Below are 21,191 nucleotides of genomic sequence, written 5' to 3'. Positions count from 1 at the left end.
TGCGACTTGCAATTTTAGGTCTACGTTGGTAACAATTATGGTTGTCGGGACTCTCGTTACGGATAGTAATTGATCAGACCAAGGTAGGTATATGTACTGTCGCAGCCAATACCAGTAATGATTGAAAACAAAACGCAGGGGTATAGAGGTCAGTCAGCCAAACAATCATCGTACGAAAGAATATCACAAACCCCAGCTCAACACCCAACCCGCTAAAGATGCATTAACAATAGCCAACGAATATGTAGCAAGAAAGAGGATCAAACTTCGATATCAACTGTGATGCCTTCCCCCTCACTCGAGCTATGTTCTTCCTCCCGCTCCCTGTACCCCTCGTCCCCGGTAGTAGGTTCAGAAGGAGGTCCATGGCCGCCATCATCGGTAGAAGTCTCTGTTGAGACTCCTTGGCGGAGACGCTGTCGGTCCAACTGCGCACGGAGCCGTTTATTCTCGGCGTCGCGCTCCTCCAGGCGTCTCCGTGCGCCATTGCGGTCCAAAAGGCGCGCTTCCCGTTCGGCTTTGAGCCTCCGTTCCAGCTCGTGCAGACGCTTTATCCATACTTCTTGATTGCCGTGGTTATCTGATGGTTTGAATTGCCGTGGGCGAGTGACAGCACCGGTGGGTTCTGCAAGATTTGTCATTTGGGCCGGTTGGGGAATACTGGATCTTGCAGGCGATTCGGCTGCTGTGTTGGCGCGTACTAGCGAGCCGCGTTCTGCCAGGTCAATAGTGGATGACTGCGGCGAGCCTGCCACGCCAGCTGTCGTGCTGCGGCTGCGCGGGTGGTTTTGAAGTAAGTTGAGTTCGGCCTTCAGCAGTCGGTTTTCACCGCGAAGTTTGGATAACTCTGGCGAGAGCCCCGTCTGGTTTCGAGTCTGTAACTGGGCGCGCATGTTCATTGTAGTTTCCTCCAACCGGTCTAGCTTCTTGATCCGCAAACTAAACGCGTGCTCAAGGGTTTGATATTGCTTTGTCAAGTTACGTTCGACATCCTTGACACGGGTCTTGAAGCTTGATATTACGTTCTCCAGCGTCTTGACCGCGAGAAGAAGATTGCGGCTAAATCCTGGCCAGAACAGGATATTGCCGATAACTTCCTGGCTTGGCAGGTTTCCGTTGATCAAGCTGTTAGAATGAGCCCAGTCTGGCCCACACATGCCGGACAGGCGCTTCCAGATAGTCAGCAGCATGGAATTCCGCTCATTGAGCTGCTCGCGAAACTGTTGCTCAAGGCTGGTAAAACGCTTACGATCTTGATTTCTTGCATTTTCGAGCTCCAGGATACGGGAGTTGTTTTGCGTGATGGTACGCGATGCCTGATGGTGAGATTTGAGCGCCTGTTCGAATGACTGCTTGTCTGCGCGACGAGCCTGGCGTTCGCGTTCAAGCAATTCAGACAGTTTTCGGGACTCTAGCCCATGACTCTCGAGTAGCGCATCGCGGTTTCGTAATAATGTTTCTTTCTCATCCAGCGTAGAGCGCGTGCTCTCGAGCTCCAGCGCAGTGCTTTCGAGCTCCTTTTGTAATTTCATGATGTTGGCGATCAAGCTGGACCGACTGCCCGTCAGGTCACCAAGAGTCTCTCGCAGGTTGTTCTCCAGATCAGTGAGCCGCTCCTTCCAGGTATTCGTCTCGATTTCTTGCGCCGAAAGGTTCTTCTTCAATTTGCGGCATTCTTCCTTGGCGGCGGACACCTCCCGATTTAGCTCGTTCATGATCCGCTGTACCTCTTGCTTTTCCTTGCTTCCAACAACTTCGCGCTGGTATCTTTCCTCAGCTAGACGTCCCTCAAGTTCCTTCGTCTTGTCCTTTTCGCTCTGAAGACTCATTCGATAGGTCTTGAGCTCAGACTCTAGGTCGCCAATCTTGATCTTGTCGCCATCTTGTTCCTCTCGGAGAAATGCAATCTCATTTTGGCTCGACTCAATTTGGACAGTGAGTCGTTGGACTTTGGAGTTGGCCTCGTACAAGCTCTTCTCCAAAGATTCCATCTCTTCGTTGCACTGCTCGAGCTCCTGCTGTACGGCCTTGTAGCGCTGCAGATTATTCTGTGCATCCTCTTCTAGTCGAATAATGCCTTCGCTGGCAGAGCGCATCTCCGCCTGCAGCGCTCTTAGGTTGTCATCCTGCGTTCGTAGGTCTTCCGTTAGGCGTTGACACTCCTCGATCTTTTGGTCCAGTTCGTCACCTAGAGCGTCCAACTCTTCCTGGGCTTCCGCTCTCAATTCTTGGAAAGCAGCATCCCGCTCCTCAGCTACTTGCATTGCCTGGTCGCGTTCTTGCTGAAGAGTTTGTATATCTTCCTCAGCTTGCTCTACGTCAGCTGAGTAAGCTTTATCTAGCTCCTCGAGTTCCTGTCGAATAGCTTGATTTTCTAATTTCAGTGCGGAGACTTGGTCCCGGAGTTGCCCGTTTCGAAGTTCCCAGTCTTCACGCTCCGCGTCGTCAATCGGTGACTGTCCAGTCCGGTCACTGATGCTGGAAGATGGCCGCCCTTGGGCCCTGGAAGCAGACCGATCTAGTATGCTGTCGCCGGCAATCGATCGATCACGACGTTGGCCGAGTTTAAGTTCCTCAATCTCTTGGTATAAGCGTTCTTTTTCTCGGTTTCGCGAGGTCAGCATTGAGGTCTGCGCGCTGACCTCCCTCCGCAATTCTGCGTTCTCCTGTTTCAGTAATTCAAATTCCATCACAAGAGTGGAACTTGAGGAGCTTCCGGCAGCAGTATTGCGGTACAGTTCTCTGTCCGAAACGGCCGAATGCGACACCAGTGAATCACCACGATTACGGTGTCCTGACCTCAAAGGCGCCGCGGGAGCTATGGCGTAAGTCGCCTCGCTCCTGACACGCATCAGTTCTTCTCGTAATCTCTTGTTTTCCTCATCAGCCTGTTCGCGAGCTGCAGTTTCTGCATCGAGCATGTCTTTCCACATATCCTAGAAAGTATGTCAGCGAAGCTCCTGTAGCTACTAATCTTGACTTACTCTCTCCTCTCTTGCTCCAGAGTCCGACCCGGTTGGCCTGCCATCATTCAGGGATTTCAGCATCTCTGCCAGCCTCCGTTTCTCGCTTTCCCTCGCGATACTCTCAGACCTTAGTCGTTCTATCTCGAGCTCATACGTCTCCACCCTTTCACGCAAAAATAGCAGCTCCTCATCCTGAGCGTGGTCACGGTCTTCTTCATCGGAGCCACCTTCCGGGTCATGGTTTAGCATCGACTCCTTATCTGACTGCTGGTCTTTAAGTTGCTTCTCCAAATCGCGAATCTTCCGCTTCAACCCTTGGTTATCCTTCTGTAGCTTCAACTTATCCGATTTCAACTCAACGTTTTCTGAGATCATCTCTTTGATGCCTTCCTCAGAACGGCGGTTCAGCGCTTCGTTCAGGAAATGTATCCGCATCTTCAAGTCAAAGTTTTCTTTCGAGAGGCGGTCGATCGTACTACTTTGCTCTTTTAGAGTCATGGATCTGCCACTGCGAGCAAACCCCGGGGTCATCCCAGCTCCCCGTTTGTCCGGCGACAGTCCGTTCCCAAAGTCTTCCCGAAACTGCTTCACAAAAGCGCTAGGGATCTGGACATCTTTGATTCGTTCTGCAATTGCCGTGTCGGTCGGAAAAGCCTGTTCAGCCTTGGGCGTCATAGGCCCAGAAGTATCATCAACAGGCTCTGCCGGCGATTGCTGCTCGGGCTGTTTCTGTTGAGACGAAGTGGGGCGCGATTGTGCTTCTTCTTCGTCAAGAGGGGGGAGATTGTTCTCCGTAGTTCCGTTTATATCCCGTCTACTCATAACGTTTTCGTCGCTATATCCCGAGATCCCAGATGCCATACTTCCCAAGCTCACGGATCTGGCCAAGTTGTTGCGGCGGGATCCCGCAGTCGAGTTCCCAGGGGCAGCACCACCGGATTGAAGCGCAAAGTCAGCGGCGCCTAGCGTTGCATCACTGTTGGTCATTTCCGTGGCATTGCTTGTCGCAGAAGAGTACGAGAGACGATGTGCGGATTGGCGACTAGTCAAATACTTGGGGCGGCTACTCCTTCGGCTACCTCTGCGAGATGCGGCATCCGCATCGCTGACATTGCCATCACTAAATAGTTTGGTGTGCGTTTCAGATGTGGGTTGGAACTCCTGGGCTGACTGTAAAGACTGGTTGGCGCTTTCGATTGAACTTTGATCGACTGAGTAGTTTTGAGAAAACTGACTGGACTCTTTGGCGCTTTCGGGAAATGTAGATTGATTTCGGCTCCCCATGCGAGCTGCCGCGGCGGCTGCCGGCGACGATGGAAGTGCTTCCAGCATCGTAGTATTGTCTACATATTGTTCTGCCCCAGCCGCCGTCGTCCCCTCCGGGTTGATTGTGTAGTCTTCTGTAGGTCCCAGACTAGGGCTGCGAGGAATGAGAACTCCATCATTTGTGGATGTTATGTCATGGCTGGACTCATCCGGACCCGTCCAGGCTGGTTCTGTGAAGTCTAAGGCGTGTTCACTCGGCACGCCAACAACGTAGGTGTCGTCTGCACCAGCCGTTTGATTCGCAGCAGCAACTTCTAGAGTCGAAGGCTCTGGTAAAAAGCTGGACTCCATTTCAGCCAATTTCTTCTTCATCTCGGTCTCTAGGAAGGTCTGGTTATCCACGCTGCCGTGATCGCTGCGTTCTTCAAGACTACTGTCATCCTGGTCAGGTAAAGGAGGTAGCAGGTCGAGACTGTGTTCTGTGTCATCATGTTCTTGATGCTCATCGATGGCGACCGTATCTCCTTCGTCGTCATAATCGTGATCCATGGTGGGAGTTGCGGCTTGCGATGTGTTGTGACGACGATCATCTCCGCCGTCTGCGGTCGCATTCATTATTGTTTGTGGTAATTCTCGCCGCGTATCCTCCACCATAGAATCCAATGGGTCGCAAAATTCCTCGTCTGCGTCCAAGGAATCGTCAGGGTCTGTGATTTCGGTACCAGTGAATGAGAAAAATAACGACCGGCGCCCTTGATGCGCGTTGTTGGCGGGCGCGTTGGGTTGGGATGAGGTCGACATGGTTACGGAGCAGAAAGCGTCAGACAATAATAATACCCTACCTAGTCTCCAAACGGTTAGCCTGGGTTCCCGCGCTGTTCTGATATCTCCACATTGTTCTCTCAGTATCACTAACTGCCGAATCATGAACAGGCGGCCGTGGAGCGTGAGACAGCTTCGCCTTACCCACTGACGTAGCCGCGCAGCAGGGAGTCTAGCCCTTCTTGCAGGCTAGACTGCAGCTAGCAGCCGACTTATAGTTGCTGTTGATGGGAAGCAATCAAGAATAGTGGCATGAACAGCAAAATGGATGGAAAGGGAGGGACAACCGACGCCAGGGATGTTTGTTGTGATGATAAATCTTTGCTGAGAGTGAACCAGGGTGGCGGCTTGCCTGTGTCCACGGAACCTGCCCCGACTTGTTAATGTGACCAGTCTACTGCATGAATCAAGCATTATTTACTTATGTGGTAAAATATCAAGGGACTATCTCATCTAAAATCACAATTAAGCAGTCGTTCCTCTTATTCACATAATATCGTCAAAGCCGAACACGGCACAAGGAGAGACGACGATCAATAAACGCCCAAATCATAAGAAATATGTACCTCAGTCATGTGATATTTAGGGACAAACTGAGTCTCGAAGAATATAATACAGTAGATTGTGCCAGTCAGATTTCTGCAAGGCCCGGAAAGCCCGACAGGACAGAAATCGGAGACGGAGAGCATCTGAGAGGCTCACGACTCGGCAGGTTTGGCTTCATCCTCCCGCTCCCGTTCAGCGAGTATTTTGTTCTTTGCATCAATAGCGCTTTGAAGGGAGTCAATGTAAGTGCGGAATTTCACAATTTCTCGCAGCAAGTACGATGACTTCCGCTCCCAATTGGCCATGGATTTTGCTGCATTCGGATGCCGTGGTGAGAACGCAAGCACCATCGCTGGCCGAAGTTCATTATGCCGTTGCAGCTCGTCCTCGACGTTCTTGACATACGTTTGCAGTGACTTCAACTGATCAGCTTCATTAAGATTGGCGGCCATCATACTTTGCTGCGGCGGAGTCCAGTCACTGATGTGCACCCTATCCGCGGGCAACTTGGGCCGGACAACCTGTTGGTCGATAGAGCTCCGAATAGAACTTTGAAGGCTAGGTCTCGGTCCTGGCCCAGATGAAGACGGTGGTGACCTAGACTCTGGATTAATCAACGCACTGTTGATAATCGCGTCGCTCCATCCGTACTCAATGTTGCTAATACCACCAATAAGAGGCTCTTTGGATAATCTGGCGCTCCAGTAGTTTGCACTAGAGACAAACTCCCGGACGATTTCCGGTGTGCCTGCTTGGAAAAGGTGTACTGCACCAGTTGGTAGACTCAAAGCCCAGACATGCGGACGGGACTTTGAGTAGCCTGGAGGCGGAAGCGCACTGGCAATGGATTGACGCAAGAGGAATTTCCAGATTTCTTCGGCGTTCTCGGTCCAATTACCTCCACCAACTACAACACCACCGGGCGAACGTTGCTTGGACTTTTGCCTTATAGTTTTTGATGCATTGAATGAGAAAAGGCGCATCCAACCCTGTTGGATGACAGCGAAACAATCATTCCAGTTGCGGTCCTTCGCCCGCTTATCAACAGAATCCAGATGATGCTTGTGTTTTAAGTTTCCCTCTTTGGCCCATGGCGCACCAGCGAGCTCCAAGGTTTCGTCCTCGAGAAGCTGACCAGTCCGCTCAAACTCTTCATTGCTGGCAATAGAATGCGCGGAATCCTCGCGAATAATTGCCTGACTGAGAGCGTTGGCGAAGCCTATAGACTGTTGATAATCTGCATGTGGATATCCAGATGCAAATGAGTCAACAGAAGCCGATGTCAGCTTTCCTAAAGAGTACTTGCTCCAAGTACTGGATCCAGATGGACTCCACAGGGATGACTGATCATCTAAGCTTGTTCTGCTTGAGCCAAGAGTAGAAGGAGGGTATAGCCGCGCTCGTGAACGAGGCTTGGAAGACCAACGTGCGGTACCAAAGCGAGAGTCGGCAGAACGACCGCGCGGGAAGATGTCAGAGCCACTCTTGCTGACGGTGCTCGGGCTTCTGCGAAGGCCATGCGGCCCGGAGTTAGGGTTTAACATTGCACTTGATGCTGTGCGAGGCATGTCTCTGTCTGTTTGGGCTCCAAGAAGTGGAAGCCTTTGTTTATGGATCGATGAGTAGAAACCTCGGAGGACTGCCTCTACCTGTTGCTCCCAGGCTTTCGTTGTCCCGTAGAACGGGACGTTGACGAGCGGACCAACCTCGTCCTCTGCGTCATTTGCCATTTTCGCACCTAAATCTGTTCGAGACAAGCGATTCACCAATTTTGCAGGAGTAGTAGCGGGTTTGTCTGTCTTGTCCGTTGTTGCATTGCTTAATTCCGACTCCTCAGGAGAAAATGTCGCAGATCTAGAAGACGCAAGGCCAGAGTTCAAATTCGAAGTGGTACATTTGTTGTCAATGTCGTCTGGAGCAGCTTCAGCAGCCACCCGTTGGATTGTGGGCATTGTATTGCGAACGAATTGGGATTTGGTCATCTTCTGCTCGATATCTGCAAGGTGCAAATCGGTATTCAACAAGAGCAGGGAATAACATATTGTATGTACGACATCTAAGCTTGGGTCAATTCTGGGCAGCATAAACATGAGAAGCATCAACTTACCAGCCGCCTTGAAGCCATGCTGTGGATTACATTGGCACCATCTTTTAGAGAAGGCATCCAGAACACGGTCTACTTGTTGGGTCTCTCCTTTTAGCAGTAACCTGAGACATAATCCTCGCAGGGCTGTGAGAATGTTCATGTTAGACCAGTCAAACAAAGCCATATATGCTTCGCGGATCTTGGCACGATCCGGACTACCAAGCCAAGCAGCGGCTGGTTCGTTCCCAATATACTCATCCTGGCTATCAAACAGCCTCCGCGCTAGTTGCTCTTCTTTGCTGCTAGGCAATTCCGAGGGCACATCAGCAGGAGGATCAGCGTTATCTTCTGCGTGTTTCCACTCAGATACTTGAGGAACGATGGGGGTATTGCTGGCGGTTTGATAGTTGGAAGTCTCAGAAGCTGAAAATTGGCAAGACTCCTTGTCGATGACTGGAGAAGGCAATTTGCTGGGCGAATCCGTGTCATCATTCCATATGGTCGCGTCATAAATGTCTCTATCTTTCAAATCCTTTGCTCGAGTCAAAGTCGAATCATTCTCCGGTGTCTCAATGGCGGGAAGGTTGGCGGATTGAATCGATGAGCGTTCCGCAACAGGGGATAACGAGGTAGGACGCAGATTTTCCAATATCATAAGCTTGTCTCTTGATGTTTCAGCTTGTTTCATCTCCACGGATATTGCCTCACTGGGTTCCGCCTCAGGGCCATCCCTTGTTCGCCGGCGAGAGGAGCGAGGTGGAACCGGGGGTGCGTCTTCCAGCTTGTTTGATTGAAGAGAAGGCTCTTCATCGCCGCTGCTAGTTCCCAAGAAAGAAGTATCATGTGCATGACTGGCGGCGCTCGCAGGGTAAAGACTATACTTGGCCTTGGGACCGTTGTGAACATTCAGAGAGTTGCCCTTCTCCTTGCGCCTCAGCACATCATCCGGTTTCTTGTTGTCGGGGTCATTAGCCGCAGTGCTCCAGTCTGAAGATTCGGTAGAATAGTCAACCGCAGGTGTGCTATGGTTAGGAGTAGCATCGGCAAGATATGGGTTCATAACCTTCCGCAGGCTGCTAACAGGGCTGGGTTCTGGTTTCAATATACCCCCGGCCTTGGGCCCGAGATTTTGGGGAAGGATGAGGGGGGGCGGGACATTCTCCGTCACCGACTTCTTCCGTCGGCGGAAAAATGATGACTTCTTGTTCACCACTTGGGCACCTTCACGGGGTGCGTGGGTGCCGGCCGTGCCAGTCTTCTGCGGTTGAGTCCGTGTTCTTGGGCTGGCGCTCGCTCCACTCATATTCTTCGACTCGGGCTCCTTGGAAAGTGGGTAATCCGATAGGCTGTCAAAAGGCATGTTACCAGGGGCCCTCGAGGATCCGAAGACACGCCGAAAGAATCCTGGGCGCTCCTTGCTTGGGGTCGGTTCTGGAATAGGAAATGTCGGCTTATTAAATGATATTGTTGGACTCGGCGCTGGCGGATCTAGCGAAGCTGCTATATTCGGCGGAGGCTCCAGGTCAGCGTCGTTGAGAAGTGCAAAATCATGATCCCGAGCCCTCATGGCTGCTGTGCCAAGGTTCTCAGGGCGAGGATTTCGTGATTGGTTAATCCGCGAAGATTTAAGGCTGTCCCGTCGTGATGCCACTGGTGTGCGCGATGACTGGGCCTTTGGCGTTTTATTAAATTCTTGCGATGCTGCGTGGTTTTTTCTCGGGCCTGCGGGAATGCTAGGCGTGGGCGCCGCATCCATGCCGTCGTATCCCATCGAATCAAAGTCCGGAGAGAAACCTTGGGAATTTATGAATGGTTTTCTTGCGCCCATGTCAAAGCTCGCTGATCGCCTCTCGCTGGTCGGGTCTGCCTGGCGTCTTGAGAAAGAAGAGCCGAAATCCAAGTTGGATGACGCACTGCCCTTGCTGCTTTTCCTTCCCGCGCGAGTTGCAGGTGCAGTAGCACTGGTCCGGTAGTCAACGTGAGAGCCAGAACCATCACGACTCCGCGTGCTCTCGATCCTTCTTATACCCGTATTGTAATTTGAGCTGCTATTACTCCGGCGTCCTCTCGCGAGCTGTGACGCGTACCGACTAGCGCCCTCATCATATCCGTACTCCACATCTGACGAGAGTGAGGAAGAAAATGTATGGCCCCTGTATCGGCGCTGTGCGATCGAATCCTGAGAGGCTCGGGAGTATTTAGGGGACTCGAATGCCGAACTGAAGAGACGGTAATCATCCAAAGCATTGCCGGACGAGAACTGATCTAGGGAGAGCAGCATGTTGTCGACGATGGATGTGCGAGCGGCATGCCCGGGGGACAGCGACAGATCATGGGGATCTCGCTCGTCGCCAGAGTCGTAGCTGTCGTTTGCATTATCATTGAAATCATCGAGGAAGGTCTCGCGGACAGACGGCCGCGGCTGACGACCTCTCTTGACTTTGTAACTGGAAGTACTTGGAGGTGTTCGGGGAGGAGAAACGGTGTCTGGGTCAGGGTGCTGAGAAGTCGTTTTGAAGACGCCCGATTGCGTTGATCGACTCATGGCTTAACGAGTGGTATTTTCCAATGGATCCGGCATCGAACGAGAGTGAGGAATCGTAGTTTCCGAAATTCGTCGCCAGGACAGGATTATAGAAATCATATATGCAGTATTCAAGAATTTGGGCTTAATTATATGCTGGTCAAAGCGAAACGAGCAACTAGGACTCTGTATCACCTGGGCATGGTGTGAAGGGGGAGGGCCACGATGCTCTGCAGTGTAATGCGCAAGGGGGAAGATGTTATCCTCGAGAACTGCCTCAGATGAAGAACGTGGGCGATAATAGAATCAATTGAATTGGATTTTCGTTTTCCTGTATTACTTAATGCGAGTCTATCGATCAGCAAACCAAAGAGCAAAAGTAACGGCCAGCAAGACGAACCAACCTTGAAGAAGGTAGGGACTGGAACCGGGTAGTAGATAACCACGGCTCGCGGAAGGAGAGAGTGCGGTTCTCCAGGAACGCTACCAGGAGTCAGGACGCAGCGAGCGAAGGACAGGAGTTTGGATATGTAAACGCAAGAAAAGAACAACCAGGATGATGGAGGCGATGGTGGAGAGAGTGGAGAGGAATGTGAATGGGGGACCGGATGGGCTTAAAAAGCAATATCGTTTCCGAGAATCTGAGGAACCAATCCATGATGCAAAAGGCGATAGTTCCGCTTAGCGTCTCTACCAGCTGGCAAGGCTAGACCTTCCCCGGCCTAGACGCTGTCCGTCAGGGGCAAAGTCGATGGGTGAGAGCATTTTATGGTGCGTCAGTTTCCGAGAATTTGCATACCTTCCTATGGTTGGAGATTCCTAGCCGTTTCATCCAGTATCTTCGCGAAACCCATGAAGGTGAACGACCCATGAAGCCATGCCGCTTGTCAATAATGGTTATTACTGTACACCTGAATCTCGAGCTGGACGCTAATCGACACCGGCAGCTGAGCAGACACGACAAATCGATTCTTATCAGGATCATCCAAAATTACTGACGTGTCTTAATGTATCCAGCTTTCGAGACTAATTCGGGCTTTCTCATTGATAGGGTCGACTCAATCCACATTGTTAATTCGACGCCATTGTCGGCAGTCAATTGTTAACTTTCCACTTGGTTCAACTTCACCAAGATCTATCATCGGCGGAGTCCATCAGTCCGCTTGTTTGCAGCCACTAAAGGTGTCTTGGCAGACTGGACTTTGAAGTTCTAACTCTCCTCATAATTAATCCTTGAACCCGAGAGGAATGCAACGTGAGACATGAGAATTGATATAGGACGCCGATATGCAGAAGATACACCAGAGGTTGTCTGGTCAAATACAAATACATTGGAGGCAAAATAATTCTCGTCTATAATACTTATTCACTCTGTAAGACTTTAAGGGCTCCGTCTCCTAAAAGTCCTGGCCCGCAGTGACACAAGACCATTTCTTATGCATGCATAGTATACCAATGAACATAATCTATGCTTAGCGGAATGGATATACAATCATCCGAGAGCCGACCAACTGGCGGATGACATAACCTTCCCATATCTGACACTACGGTCAAACTAACTCACTGTGTATTGTTACTTACCTCTAATTGCTGCACCACGCCGTATATGAAAGTCCCTTCTATGTTCGCGTCCTAGGAAATCTGACACGAGATGAACCCCCATATCTCTGTACCCCGTCAACATGGCAGCTCTCCCAACTTTGGCGGCTTACCCGCGAACCGCGGATCAAGTACTATACGGATGCCGCGTTTCTTCAAGAGGTACGGTTCAAGTGAGCTTATTTGGAGGAAGCAACGCTAACTCGAGTCAATCAGAATGTTCAAGTTCCCGCAGATGGACTTTGAAATGGCCATCTGGGAAATGACGTCGCTCATGATCGCGCCGAAGAAGGTCTTCAAGTCAATATACTACCATGTATGTCTTACACTGCCGATGCAGCCCAGAATACTTAGCTAACAGAACATGGGACAGAAACGTAAGTCCTGCTTAGTCTCAGATCTGCTTGTCGCTTCTGTCTAAACGTCCTTCTCAGAAACAAAGAACACATGGCACCGACCCGACCCGTCGTTCGCTTACCTCCTTTCCTTCTTCCTGCTTCTCACAGCCCTCGCCTGGGGTCTCGCATACGCCCCTTCATTCGGATCCATTATGCGCCTTTTCTTTCGATTTGTCGTTGTGCACTTCATAGGATCGTCACTCCTTGTCTCAACAATAGGTTACTTTGCCATCGGCCGTCTTTTTGGCCCCAATGGCGCCGCGGCGTCAATAACAGGCCTACGCATCCGCGGACGACGGCGCGGCGCAGCGCAGGGTCTTTTTACGCAACCCGGTGAGAAGGATCAGTTAGAGTTCGGGTACTGTTTCGATGTATGCCTTTAAAACCGTTTAGGCGCGTATGCGGAAATTTCAGACAGATAGCTGACATACGGAATCTTAACAGGTTTCTAATCGCGCGTTCTTCCCCCTTTACCTTCACCTCTACGTCGTACAGTTTCTCCTCCTCCCGCTCCTCACCCGCAGCCCGAGTGATTTCCTTACTACATTTCTCGGCAACACACTTTATCTGTCCGCATTCACGTATTACACGTACATAACTTTTCTCGGGTATAACGCGCTTCCCTTCTTGCATAACACAGAGCTTCTTCTGCTTCCGATTTTGTTGTTCGCGATCTTGTGGCTCGTGAGCCTTATTGTGGGCTGGGGCGTGGTAATGCAGGGACACAGCGTGAAGGGGCTGTTCTGGGGTGTATAATCGAGGTGATATCACATTGGTGTTTTAATGCATATACATGGTTTCGTTTCGTGTGCAATTATGGGCGTTAGCTGCATTAAACGGTTCTGGTTGTCTAAGCTTTTTATCTTGCGTCGTTTACTACATTACTCCAGCAGGTTATAGGTTTATGCAGGTGCATGGTTAGTATTGTTGTGTTCAGATATCGTCTTATTCTGAAGTCTTACGCTGCATTTTCGCCATTAAAAGTAAGAGTTCCGTACTCTTCGTCTAATTGTGAAGGAAAACGTACTCTATTGCTCTGTCATATAGCAGGCGTGGTACGCTCAAAGATGCTAGGCCACTTAATAAATGGCATAGAGTCAGTGCTGATAGCTTCGTCTCTTTATTTCTTCCCTCCCTTCTTCTTCCCCACCTTGGCCAGTTTCTTTTCCCTTTCTTCGGCTCTCTGTCTTGCGAGCTCTGCCTTCTCCTCCTTCTCCGCTTCCTTGCGCAGCCTCTCCTGCTCCCGCCTCTCCCTCACGATCGCCAACCGCGCCAGATCCGCCCGCGCCTCTTCCGTCTTACCCTCTGCATGCAGTTTCATATATCGCTCCCGCGCTTGCTGCGCCTCAATGGCCTCGCGTTCCCGGCGCGATAGGTGCGCTTCCTCTCCCTCGCCCTCTTCAGTCTTCTTCGATTTAGATGTGTAGTTCGGGTTGGAAGGAAGGTCCAGGTCCGATTCTTCTGAGTCTGCGACGGGGGCGCTGACTTTGCCTTTGCTTTTGTTGCCGTTCGTCAGGGGTGCTTCGATTTCGGACTCGGAATCGCTCGGCGGAAGGTCGCCAGGTTGTGCAGGCCCTTGCGCCTTGCGCAAGGCGGCAGCGGCTTTCTTCGCCTTTGCAAGGGCACGGCGCTCTTCGCGGCTTAATTCCGATCGGTTCTCGGAGACGGTGTCTTGGGGAAAGTTTGGTGTTATCGTACTCGGGCCCGCTTCGTTCTCAGACTCGTCGTCTGAATCTCCAGTTGAAGCCTCTTCTTCCTCCGATGTCTCGGGGTCATCAGCGGGGTCCTGTGGTTTGTAAGCCCATTGTTTTGGCGCTTCGTCGAAAATTGGCATAAATAAAGAAGATTAAAAACATACCCGCCACATACTAACAGGGTTGCCATCTTTGTCGACTGTTTGGATGTCGCGGCTGAAGTGTTTTCCACCTAACGTGGACTTGTTAGTTGTCGCTTTTCTCCTATTTCTTATTCTGCTGCAGGTAATACGGAAAGATGGGCGGGCATAGTACCTCCTCGACTTGGTTTAGAGAACTTTCCTCCACGGCCGCGGGGTGCCATGTTGTAACTTTGACGTTTTGTCGTCGTCGGTGGGCAGATGTTGCGGGTTGCTAGAACGATTTGACCCCAGTCCAAGCGGATAATGATCAGACGCTCAGTGGTCCTGAAGCTGTATGAAGTTAGCTCTCAGACTGTTATGGTGAAGAGGCCGAGTTGACAGGGCCATGTGCCCACTTGCCACTCTCGTCTTTGGGCTGGAGTGTAGGTGGAGTCAAAATGGAGACCTGCCTCCTGTTCTTGACAATTATAAAGCCTGAACAAAGAGAAGAACTGGCTTACTTTGCCGATAATATATCTGGCCACCAAAAGCGACTATTGCAGGATATCTAGAGCCGGGTAACGTAAATCAGACGCCAGTTTTGGCGGTGTCTAATGTCGAGCCCCTCCGATTTTGAGGCGGGGAACCCTTATTTATTCACTTGTTCCATGAGTGAGCTTGCCCAGCAAATGAGCCATCAATATTATTTCCTAAATACGAGACTATCCAAGTATGTATTCTGTACAGTGCTCGATCTCTGCTCTATGCTCGCTGCCAGACAAACCCAATCTTAGCTGCTCGGGCTGCAATCAGATTCAAAGTTCCAGCGATAATGACACTGCCCATGAACATCTGAGCGTACAAGTAATCGCCATCCCCTCGTTGGACCAACGCCCCAGCGATTGGAGACCCAATCAGCGCCGCAACCCCGACGACCGACATAACCATCCCCATACGCGCTCCCATCTTCTTGAGATCCGTTGTAAGTGTGCTTAATGTCGCTGGAAAGAGCGACTGGATTCCCGCGGCGGCCAAGCCATAAAATGCAGCAAAGCCATACACCCCGCCGAGATTACGCACGCCCGCCCAGCAAAAGGCGACTAGACCGGTCGCGAAGCTGAACGGGATCAGCATGTTCAATGGTCCAGTGTACCGGTCGGCCGTGAGATTAGGGCCGAGACGACCTAGAAGACCGATGCCGTTCATCAGAAGGAGAACGTTGATTGAGGTCGTCGTAGACGCGCCGATGACTTCCCTGGTAAAGCTTCCAATATAAAAGAACCCAATATATAGTCCCCAGAAATTGAGAAACATGCCGATGGCGAAGAACGAGTAGGATGCTTCTTTGAATGCGGCCCATTCCACAAGCGGTCCGCTCTTACGCGGTGGTAGCCGTTGTTTCAGGAAGAATAGGCAGGGTGTTATTGTTGCTAAAGATATGAACCCCAGGGTTCGCATCGTCCAACCATATCCAACCCGCGGGAGCAGGCGCATAACAACAGCTGGAAAGACGAGACCTCCTGTTGCAGATCCGGAGGCAACGATTCCAATGGCGATAGACCGGTTCTTGCTGAAGTATGTGGTTGTCAGAGCGATTGTGGGACAAAACATCAGACCACAGCCTATACCCTGTCCTACACCCTGTGCGAGGAAAAGCTGCCAGTACTCAGTACAGAGGGAAGTCATAAAGATGCAAAACAATTCCAGAACTGCCCCTGTCGTCAGGGTGAGCTTGAAATAGCCAGCGTCCGTCGCACGGCCTGAGAATGTGCCGATGAAGAAAAGCAGGAAAATCTGAATGCTTCCAACCCATGAGATGGCGGACGGTGATTGCCCTAGAGTCTCAGTATAGTACGTCTGGAACACGCCAAATGAGTTTATATAGCCCCAGGTGTTGAATATGACAAAGTGGGGCCAATGCTACCTGGGACCAGGCAAGAAAACCACCATCCGGAGGAGGGCCGAGGTCTCGTCCGGATTCTCTGGTACGGACGATCGAAAGAGCCCTGACTGCGAATGCGCCAACATGGCTCACGTTCGTAGCAGTCTTCGTGAGGTCCTTGCCCTGACCGTGTCCCACCCCTGACTCCTCGTCGCCCGGTGAATCTCTCAGGGAACTCACATCCTCGCTGGAGCCCTCGCCTACCAGTCCGGCAGTTTGAGGTTTCTCGTTCATATATGGGTAGCTCGTTTGACAAGCATTAGGCTCGTCCGCACCCATCGCCCACTGGTATAAGAATTGGATCCCTCAAGAACGTTCTATGATAAGGGTGTGAAGCGAACAGTGGGCTGCATGCGGCGTCGGCTCAACAATACAGGACAAGTCTTCGAGAAATGCGCCAGAGTGCTTTGGTTGGTAGCTGAGGAGTTATTGCAACGGAACAAATCACACGGGCAGCAGCGCACGGTGAGCAACAAACGAGTCTTTGCACGTACAGAGTATCTCGCTTGGACCAGGGCTATTGGCGTAGAGGTTTCAGACTATGGGAGTCCTGGTGTGAAGAAGTCAGGTAGGGCCGAGTCAAAGTATGACTCAAAAGGGTCTCCGATTCTCTAGTTTTGTCATTTTTTAAAAACATGGGTAAGGCAGCAACAGGTGGATCTTGCCAGAGACTTTTTTTTTTTCTGTACATGAATTCGGGGGCAGCGGAGAGTGCGGGGACAAGGACTTGGTGAAACTGGGCAAGCAAAGGGCGCAAAGCCCGCGTGGAGACTGGACAGTGGAGTCGAGAGAGGCATGCTCGCATAGAATGCCGAGGCGAGATTGTACTTGGAGTACAAGTAGGGATTTGTAGGGTCACTCGGTTCATCGGCACTGCTAGACTGGAAAATCCGCAAATAAGATGCTCAGAGGGTCGCAGCGATGATTAGGCCAGACTGCATGGCATATCATTGCCCAGGTTCGTCGCGCCCTTCAAAAACAAGGAATACTCTTTAAAAGACCTTAAAAGACCCATTTTTGACATGGAATGGACGTTTGGATCACGGAAGCTGACAGAACAGTTCCTCTTAATGCTGGGAATGTAAAAACCGCTTCCTAAATGAGAATTAATTGAGGTACTGGAGTTGATGGGAGGCTAACTCTCACACGTGGGGAGATTGCATCCAATACTCTGTGGGGAAAGCATGAAAGTGGGAACATGTAGGCAAATTATAACCGGTCTATGCTGTCTAAAGTATACTGACAATTCTATAACACCGTTGTATATAATATAGCTGGAAGTAAGCCGCCTTTTTTTCAACTTCTATACTGTCAGAATGGCCTAATAATCCTGCCCTGAAGCACTGTTATTGAGCATCGTGATGGTCTCGATAACATCACTGGGTTCCAGGAGATGCCAGCTCGCCTCTGTCTGCTTTGAACTTGCACCAACAGTGACAGTGTACACATGATCGCCCGGTAATTCAAATTTCTTCAAGGCACGGAACATATCTAAGATATGTTAGCAGCAATTCATGGCGAAGCTTAGGGGTGGCAAGAAAAGGAAAGAGCATACCTTCATCTGTAAAGTCGTCTCCGGAACACAGGATAAATTCAGGGACTTTCCCGTCCTCGTATGCCTGCACAAGCCGCGTCGCAATAAAGCCTTTGTTAACGAACCTTGGCCGAACCTCGAGATTGGCTTTGCCGGCCATGACTTCCACATCCCAGGTTTTGGATACATGCTCTTCCAGCTGCTTCCGACATTCTCGCGCCTGGAATGCACCATATTCCGGGTCGGCCCGTCGGTAGTGCCACGTTAGAGCGACTTTCTTTCTCTCGATGAAAGATCCTTGCGTGCGCTCAGTAAAGTGTTGATATATCTCCATAACTTCTTTCTGCCAGCCCATGTCGGTTGTCTCCGCTAAGTTTTGCCAGTTGTCGGACCGTGGCATTCGGATGAAACAACCATGCTCTGCGCTCAGTCCAAGCTCAGGGATATGGCCCATCCACTCGTCTAAGAAGGCCTGGTCGCGACCACTAATGATCCAGACCGCATTCCGAGGATCTGCAGCCAAAGTCTTAAGAGTTCGCAAAACACGGTCTGACGGAATAGCGGACTGGGGGTCCTTCACGATCGGGGTAAGGGTGCCGTCGTAGTCAAACATGAAGAGCCTCTTTCGGGATTTGCGATACTGCTTCAAGAGTTTTGTTCTGTCTAGGGCCGGGGTCGCCATAGACTGATCGAAAGAGGAGAGGTTTGCGAGCAGGCGCGAGATGAACTGGTTAGACCATGCTGAAACCGTATTGGTCGTGACATGCTTGTAGAGTTTCAAATGCTGCTCCTTTTTGTCAGCGACAGATTCTGTTAGGGCTTTGTTGATTGCTTCTGAGACGCCGATAGTGTCCCATGGGTTAATGTGGATCGCGCTCGATAATGCGCCAGCCGTTCCGGAGAATTCGGAAAGAATGAGCGGACTATGGTTTTCCTGCTGGCAAAGTATGTACTCCAAACTCGTCGTGTTCATACCGTCGCGGACTGTTGTAATAAGGCCGACATCGGCCACCCGCAACAACGCGAAGTATTCGTGCGGCGAGAGATATTGAGGATAATATTTAACAGGAGAAAAACTCAGCGACCCGAAACGGCCGTTGATTGTACTGACTAAGTTGGAGATGCGGCTGGCAATCTTTTGTTCTTCTTTCTCCTCTTCGACGCTTGTCGGACTGGTGACCTGGATAAGTACGACCTTGTCACGCCATTCAGGGAATCGTTCGAGGAACGTCTCGAAAGCTTGGAGCTTCTGGGCGACCCCGCGGGCACTGTCTAGGCGATCACGGCCAACAATGATTTTCTTCCCAGCGTATAACTGTCGCAACCCTTCTACAGCCTTCTCCGTGTCTGCGTTTTCAAACGCAATCTTCTGTATTGCTTCAGCATCGATACCGATAGGAAAGACATCCACAGCCACGTGAGCACCATATGCATCGACGCCAGCCGAGTCGGACTCAAATCCTAGTACGCGAGTACAGCAGGACGAGAAGTGACGCGAGTAGGAGAACGTCTGGAAGCCAATCATGTTTGCACCAAGCACGCCTGTGAGAATCTCCTTTCTTTTGGCTAGGCACCGCATGTACTCGCTGCTAGGGAACGGCGAGTGCAGATAGAAACCAATGTAGATATTCGGAACATGCTGCCGCAGAATGCTTGGGAGCAAAAATAAGTGGTAATCATGAATCCAAACAATATCCCCCTCCTTGTATTCCTGGAGAATACGCTCTGCAAAGAGCTGGTTCATTCTCACGTAGTCTGTCCAAGAATCGCGCTCGAACCTGCCGTCAGTTGGTCCATTTTGTTTATAGTGCAGAAGAGCATAGAGCTCTTTCTCCGCATAGCGCCTCCATCTGCTTTGATCCCCAAGAATTATTGTGTCCTCGGGCACGTCGGATTCATCTGACAGCCATACTGGAACAACCTTGCCGTGGCGACTTGAACTCAATTGATCCTCCAACCTTTTCCGATCATCAGGTCCCACAGTCGAGGTTTCTGCAACGGAACTATTTGATTGCAGCAAACTTATATCGGGTACCACAGGAGCTGATCCTTTACTAAGAGATCGCGAAGTGTTGTCAAGAGCTGCAGGCAAGTTTGTATTCGCATTGGAGTTAAGTGCCTGCAAGGGATTGCTCCCCTCGTTGAGTGGTTCCACTTCACCGGTCCACCCGACAAGTGTATGACTCCAGCCCGATTTCTCGGAGGCTAAATATGCAAATGAATCGAACAAAGCAGAAGATCCAGGCCGAGGTTTCAACTCCTACACAGCCGTAGGTTAGAGCTAATCATTTTATCTTTGATGACGCGGAATTTCATACCCAATCACGGCCAGCCCGGAAGTATAACTTATGTGGGATACAGAAAGCAGCACTGATGATACGACCAGAAAGGTTCAAGCCCTGATACTGCTTCTGGAAATCGGGTGCTCGCATTGTGAGAATCTCCTTTAAGCTCAGGCGATGCAGCAAATCGCTCCCTGATTGGGTGCCTTTATCGGCTTCTGATAGAGCGGACGCGGTCTTTGAGGCATTGTTAAAGTTCGATGAGACATTTGGAGCGGAAGCGTCAGTGAAGGAATCGAATCGGACCTCTCCTGGCCTCCCATCAGGCTTGGAAGGGTCTTGCTGTAGAGACATAGTCGGCGAACGAGCTAAAGAGTGCTTGGGAGCAGGCTCGAGAGAAGGAGGTAGGATAAGTGTAATGGCTTTTGTCCTTAAGATCGTAACAAGTATTAGTGTTCATCATCCGGTTTTGTATTCTGAAATAGTACACACCGAGCAGGACGACTGCTCCGGACTGAGGAAGCTGAGGTAGTGGAACAGCTAAAAATGATGGCAGGCTAGGCCATGCAGCGTGCAGGAAAGGTCAATGTGATAAGTAAAAGCAAAGTGCTGCGAGGTTGATCCTTGGGGGGCGAGGGGTACGATGGTTATCGGAGGGGCAACGGGGCGGTGAAGAAGACCGGTTCAACGAAACGGTTGAAAGACTTGGGAGAAGCTGACAGTGATTCACCACGAGCAGGGATGATGTTATGCTTGCGATAGCCAGAAAGCTAAATCCACTTTCTTCGGGGGCTTCGAACAAAGTAGGAATCGACCAAGAGGGTTGGGGTCAAGCGGGTGATCGACGTAGGGAAAGTCGAAGTCGACACAGTCAAGAAAGTCACTGAAAAGTGGAGCCGGACCGAGGACTAAAAGAAATTGAAATACATCATGCTAAAGGAACCTTCCGCTTGCAATCAAGGCAATGCACAAGTTAGTAATAATGGATGACGGCGTAATTCGTGATGTCTAGGCGTGGCTTTGGGGAGGAAGCATCCAGAATCCAGGCTGGACTAGGGCGTGGAGAAGGGCGACGTCATTCATCCCCGTTTGCCTTGGACACAGCGGTTCACGAACTTGGGCCAAGCTGCTAGTTGTCAACATTCGCTTTTGTCTAACATGAGCCCCCCTCATGGAACAGAATGAACAGTACATTGAGTAGACTCAAATATTCTCCCCTCATCTCTCAGAATTGGAATACATACCACCTGGCCGTTTAGGGTTGTAAGAATCATGTGAAACCACTCGTCACATGCAGAGGATGCTTATATTTCTTGATGCCTCAGGAAGTAATTGTTGGCACGTGATATTGATCCTTTTCTTCCCTTCTATTCACTCTTCTCATTTCCTGATCATCAGACAATGTTGGCA

The 21,191-nt window shown here is 50.7% G+C and overlaps 6 protein-coding genes across 6 annotated transcripts, besides 1 other annotated feature; 1 reads left to right on the top strand and 5 right to left on the bottom strand.

The window, feature by feature from the left end:
• Window positions 1–21,191: part of a sequence feature (contig 1.57 2901..28094(-1)) that runs on past both edges of the window.
• On the bottom strand, window positions 261–3,464 carry apsB (the record flags this gene model as incomplete). The annotated part of the gene is made up of 2 exons (XM_655949.1): window positions 261–2,936; window positions 2,985–3,464. The coding sequence occupies 2 exons, from the start codon at window positions 3,462–3,464 to the stop codon at window positions 261–263; spliced, it is 3,156 nt and encodes a 1,051-aa protein (XP_661041.1).
• ANIA_03438 (Sec7 domain protein) lies at window positions 5,471–10,231 on the bottom strand (the record flags this gene model as incomplete). The annotated part of the gene is made up of 2 exons (XM_050612455.1): window positions 5,471–7,656; window positions 7,708–10,231. 2 exons carry the CDS (start codon window positions 10,229–10,231, stop codon window positions 5,753–5,755), a joined length of 4,428 nt encoding a protein of 1,475 aa, XP_050468377.1. The 3' UTR covers window positions 5,471–5,752.
• Window positions 11,780–13,111, top strand: ANIA_03439 (unc-50 family protein). The gene is made up of 5 exons (XM_050612454.1): window positions 11,780–11,971; window positions 12,026–12,125; window positions 12,183–12,186; window positions 12,244–12,578; window positions 12,652–13,111. Exons 1-5 carry the CDS (start codon window positions 11,862–11,864, stop codon window positions 12,961–12,963), a joined length of 861 nt encoding a protein of 286 aa, XP_050468376.1. The 5' UTR covers window positions 11,780–11,861; the 3' UTR covers window positions 12,964–13,111.
• On the bottom strand, window positions 13,295–14,566 carry ANIA_10411 (PDGFA associated 1 family protein). The gene is made up of 4 exons (XM_050612453.1): window positions 14,494–14,566; window positions 14,217–14,374; window positions 14,066–14,133; window positions 13,295–13,993 (listed from the first exon to the last, which is right to left on the bottom strand). The coding sequence occupies exons 2-4, from the start codon at window positions 14,263–14,265 to the stop codon at window positions 13,328–13,330; spliced, it is 783 nt and encodes a 260-aa protein (XP_050468375.1). The 5' UTR covers window positions 14,266–14,374; window positions 14,494–14,566; the 3' UTR covers window positions 13,295–13,327.
• ANIA_10410 (putative MFS monocarboxylate transporter) lies at window positions 14,786–16,244 on the bottom strand (the record flags this gene model as incomplete). Its single annotated transcript, XM_050612452.1, has 2 exons — window positions 14,786–15,880; window positions 15,948–16,244. The coding sequence occupies 2 exons, from the start codon at window positions 16,242–16,244 to the stop codon at window positions 14,786–14,788; spliced, it is 1,392 nt and encodes a 463-aa protein (XP_050468374.1).
• On the bottom strand, window positions 17,165–20,569 carry orlA (putative alpha,alpha-trehalose-phosphate synthase subunit Tps2). The gene is made up of 4 exons (XM_050612450.1): window positions 20,274–20,569; window positions 19,818–20,211; window positions 17,521–19,759; window positions 17,165–17,456 (listed from the first exon to the last, which is right to left on the bottom strand). Exons 2-4 carry the CDS (start codon window positions 20,133–20,135, stop codon window positions 17,287–17,289), a joined length of 2,727 nt encoding a protein of 908 aa, XP_050468373.1. The 5' UTR covers window positions 20,136–20,211; window positions 20,274–20,569; the 3' UTR covers window positions 17,165–17,286.

The sequence above is a fragment of the Aspergillus nidulans genome, chromosome VI, assembly GCF_000011425.1.
Source record: "Aspergillus nidulans FGSC A4 chromosome VI".
NCBI lineage: Eukaryota > Fungi > Ascomycota > Eurotiomycetes > Eurotiales > Aspergillaceae > Aspergillus > Aspergillus nidulans.
The sequence above is the reverse complement of the archived record's forward strand: the minus strand, read 5'-3'. Positions and strand labels throughout refer to the sequence as shown.

Excerpts from the sequence above, each read along its gene's own strand:
- ANIA_10411 (XM_050612453.1), bottom strand. The coding sequence starts at position 14,265 with ATGGCACCCCGCGGCCGTGGAGGAAAGTTCTCTAAACCAAGTCGAGGA. Across the intron at positions 14,134-14,216 it reads CTCTAAACCAAGTCGAGGAG|GTGGAAAACACTTCAGCCGC; the intron begins GTACTATGCCCG and ends AGTCCACGTTAG. Across the intron at positions 13,994-14,065 it reads ACCCTGTTAGTATGTGGCGG|GACCCCGCTGATGACCCCGA; the intron begins GTATGTTTTTAA and ends TACAAACCACAG.
- ANIA_03439 (XM_050612454.1), top strand. The coding sequence starts at position 11,862 with ATGAACCCCCATATCTCTGTACCCCGTCAACATGGCAGCTCTCCCAAC. Across the intron at positions 11,972-12,025 it reads ATGCCGCGTTTCTTCAAGAG|AATGTTCAAGTTCCCGCAGA; the intron begins GTACGGTTCAAG and ends CGAGTCAATCAG. Across the intron at positions 12,579-12,651 it reads AGTTCGGGTACTGTTTCGAT|GTTTCTAATCGCGCGTTCTT; the intron begins GTATGCCTTTAA and ends GAATCTTAACAG.
- orlA (XM_050612450.1), bottom strand. The coding sequence starts at position 20,135 with ATGTCTCTACAGCAAGACCCTTCCAAGCCTGATGGGAGGCCAGGAGAG. Across the intron at positions 19,760-19,817 it reads TCCGGGCTGGCCGTGATTGG|GAGTTGAAACCTCGGCCTGG; the intron begins GTATGAAATTCC and ends ACGGCTGTGTAG. Across the intron at positions 17,457-17,520 it reads AGACGACTTTACAGATGAAG|ATATGTTCCGTGCCTTGAAG; the intron begins GTATGCTCTTTC and ends AACATATCTTAG.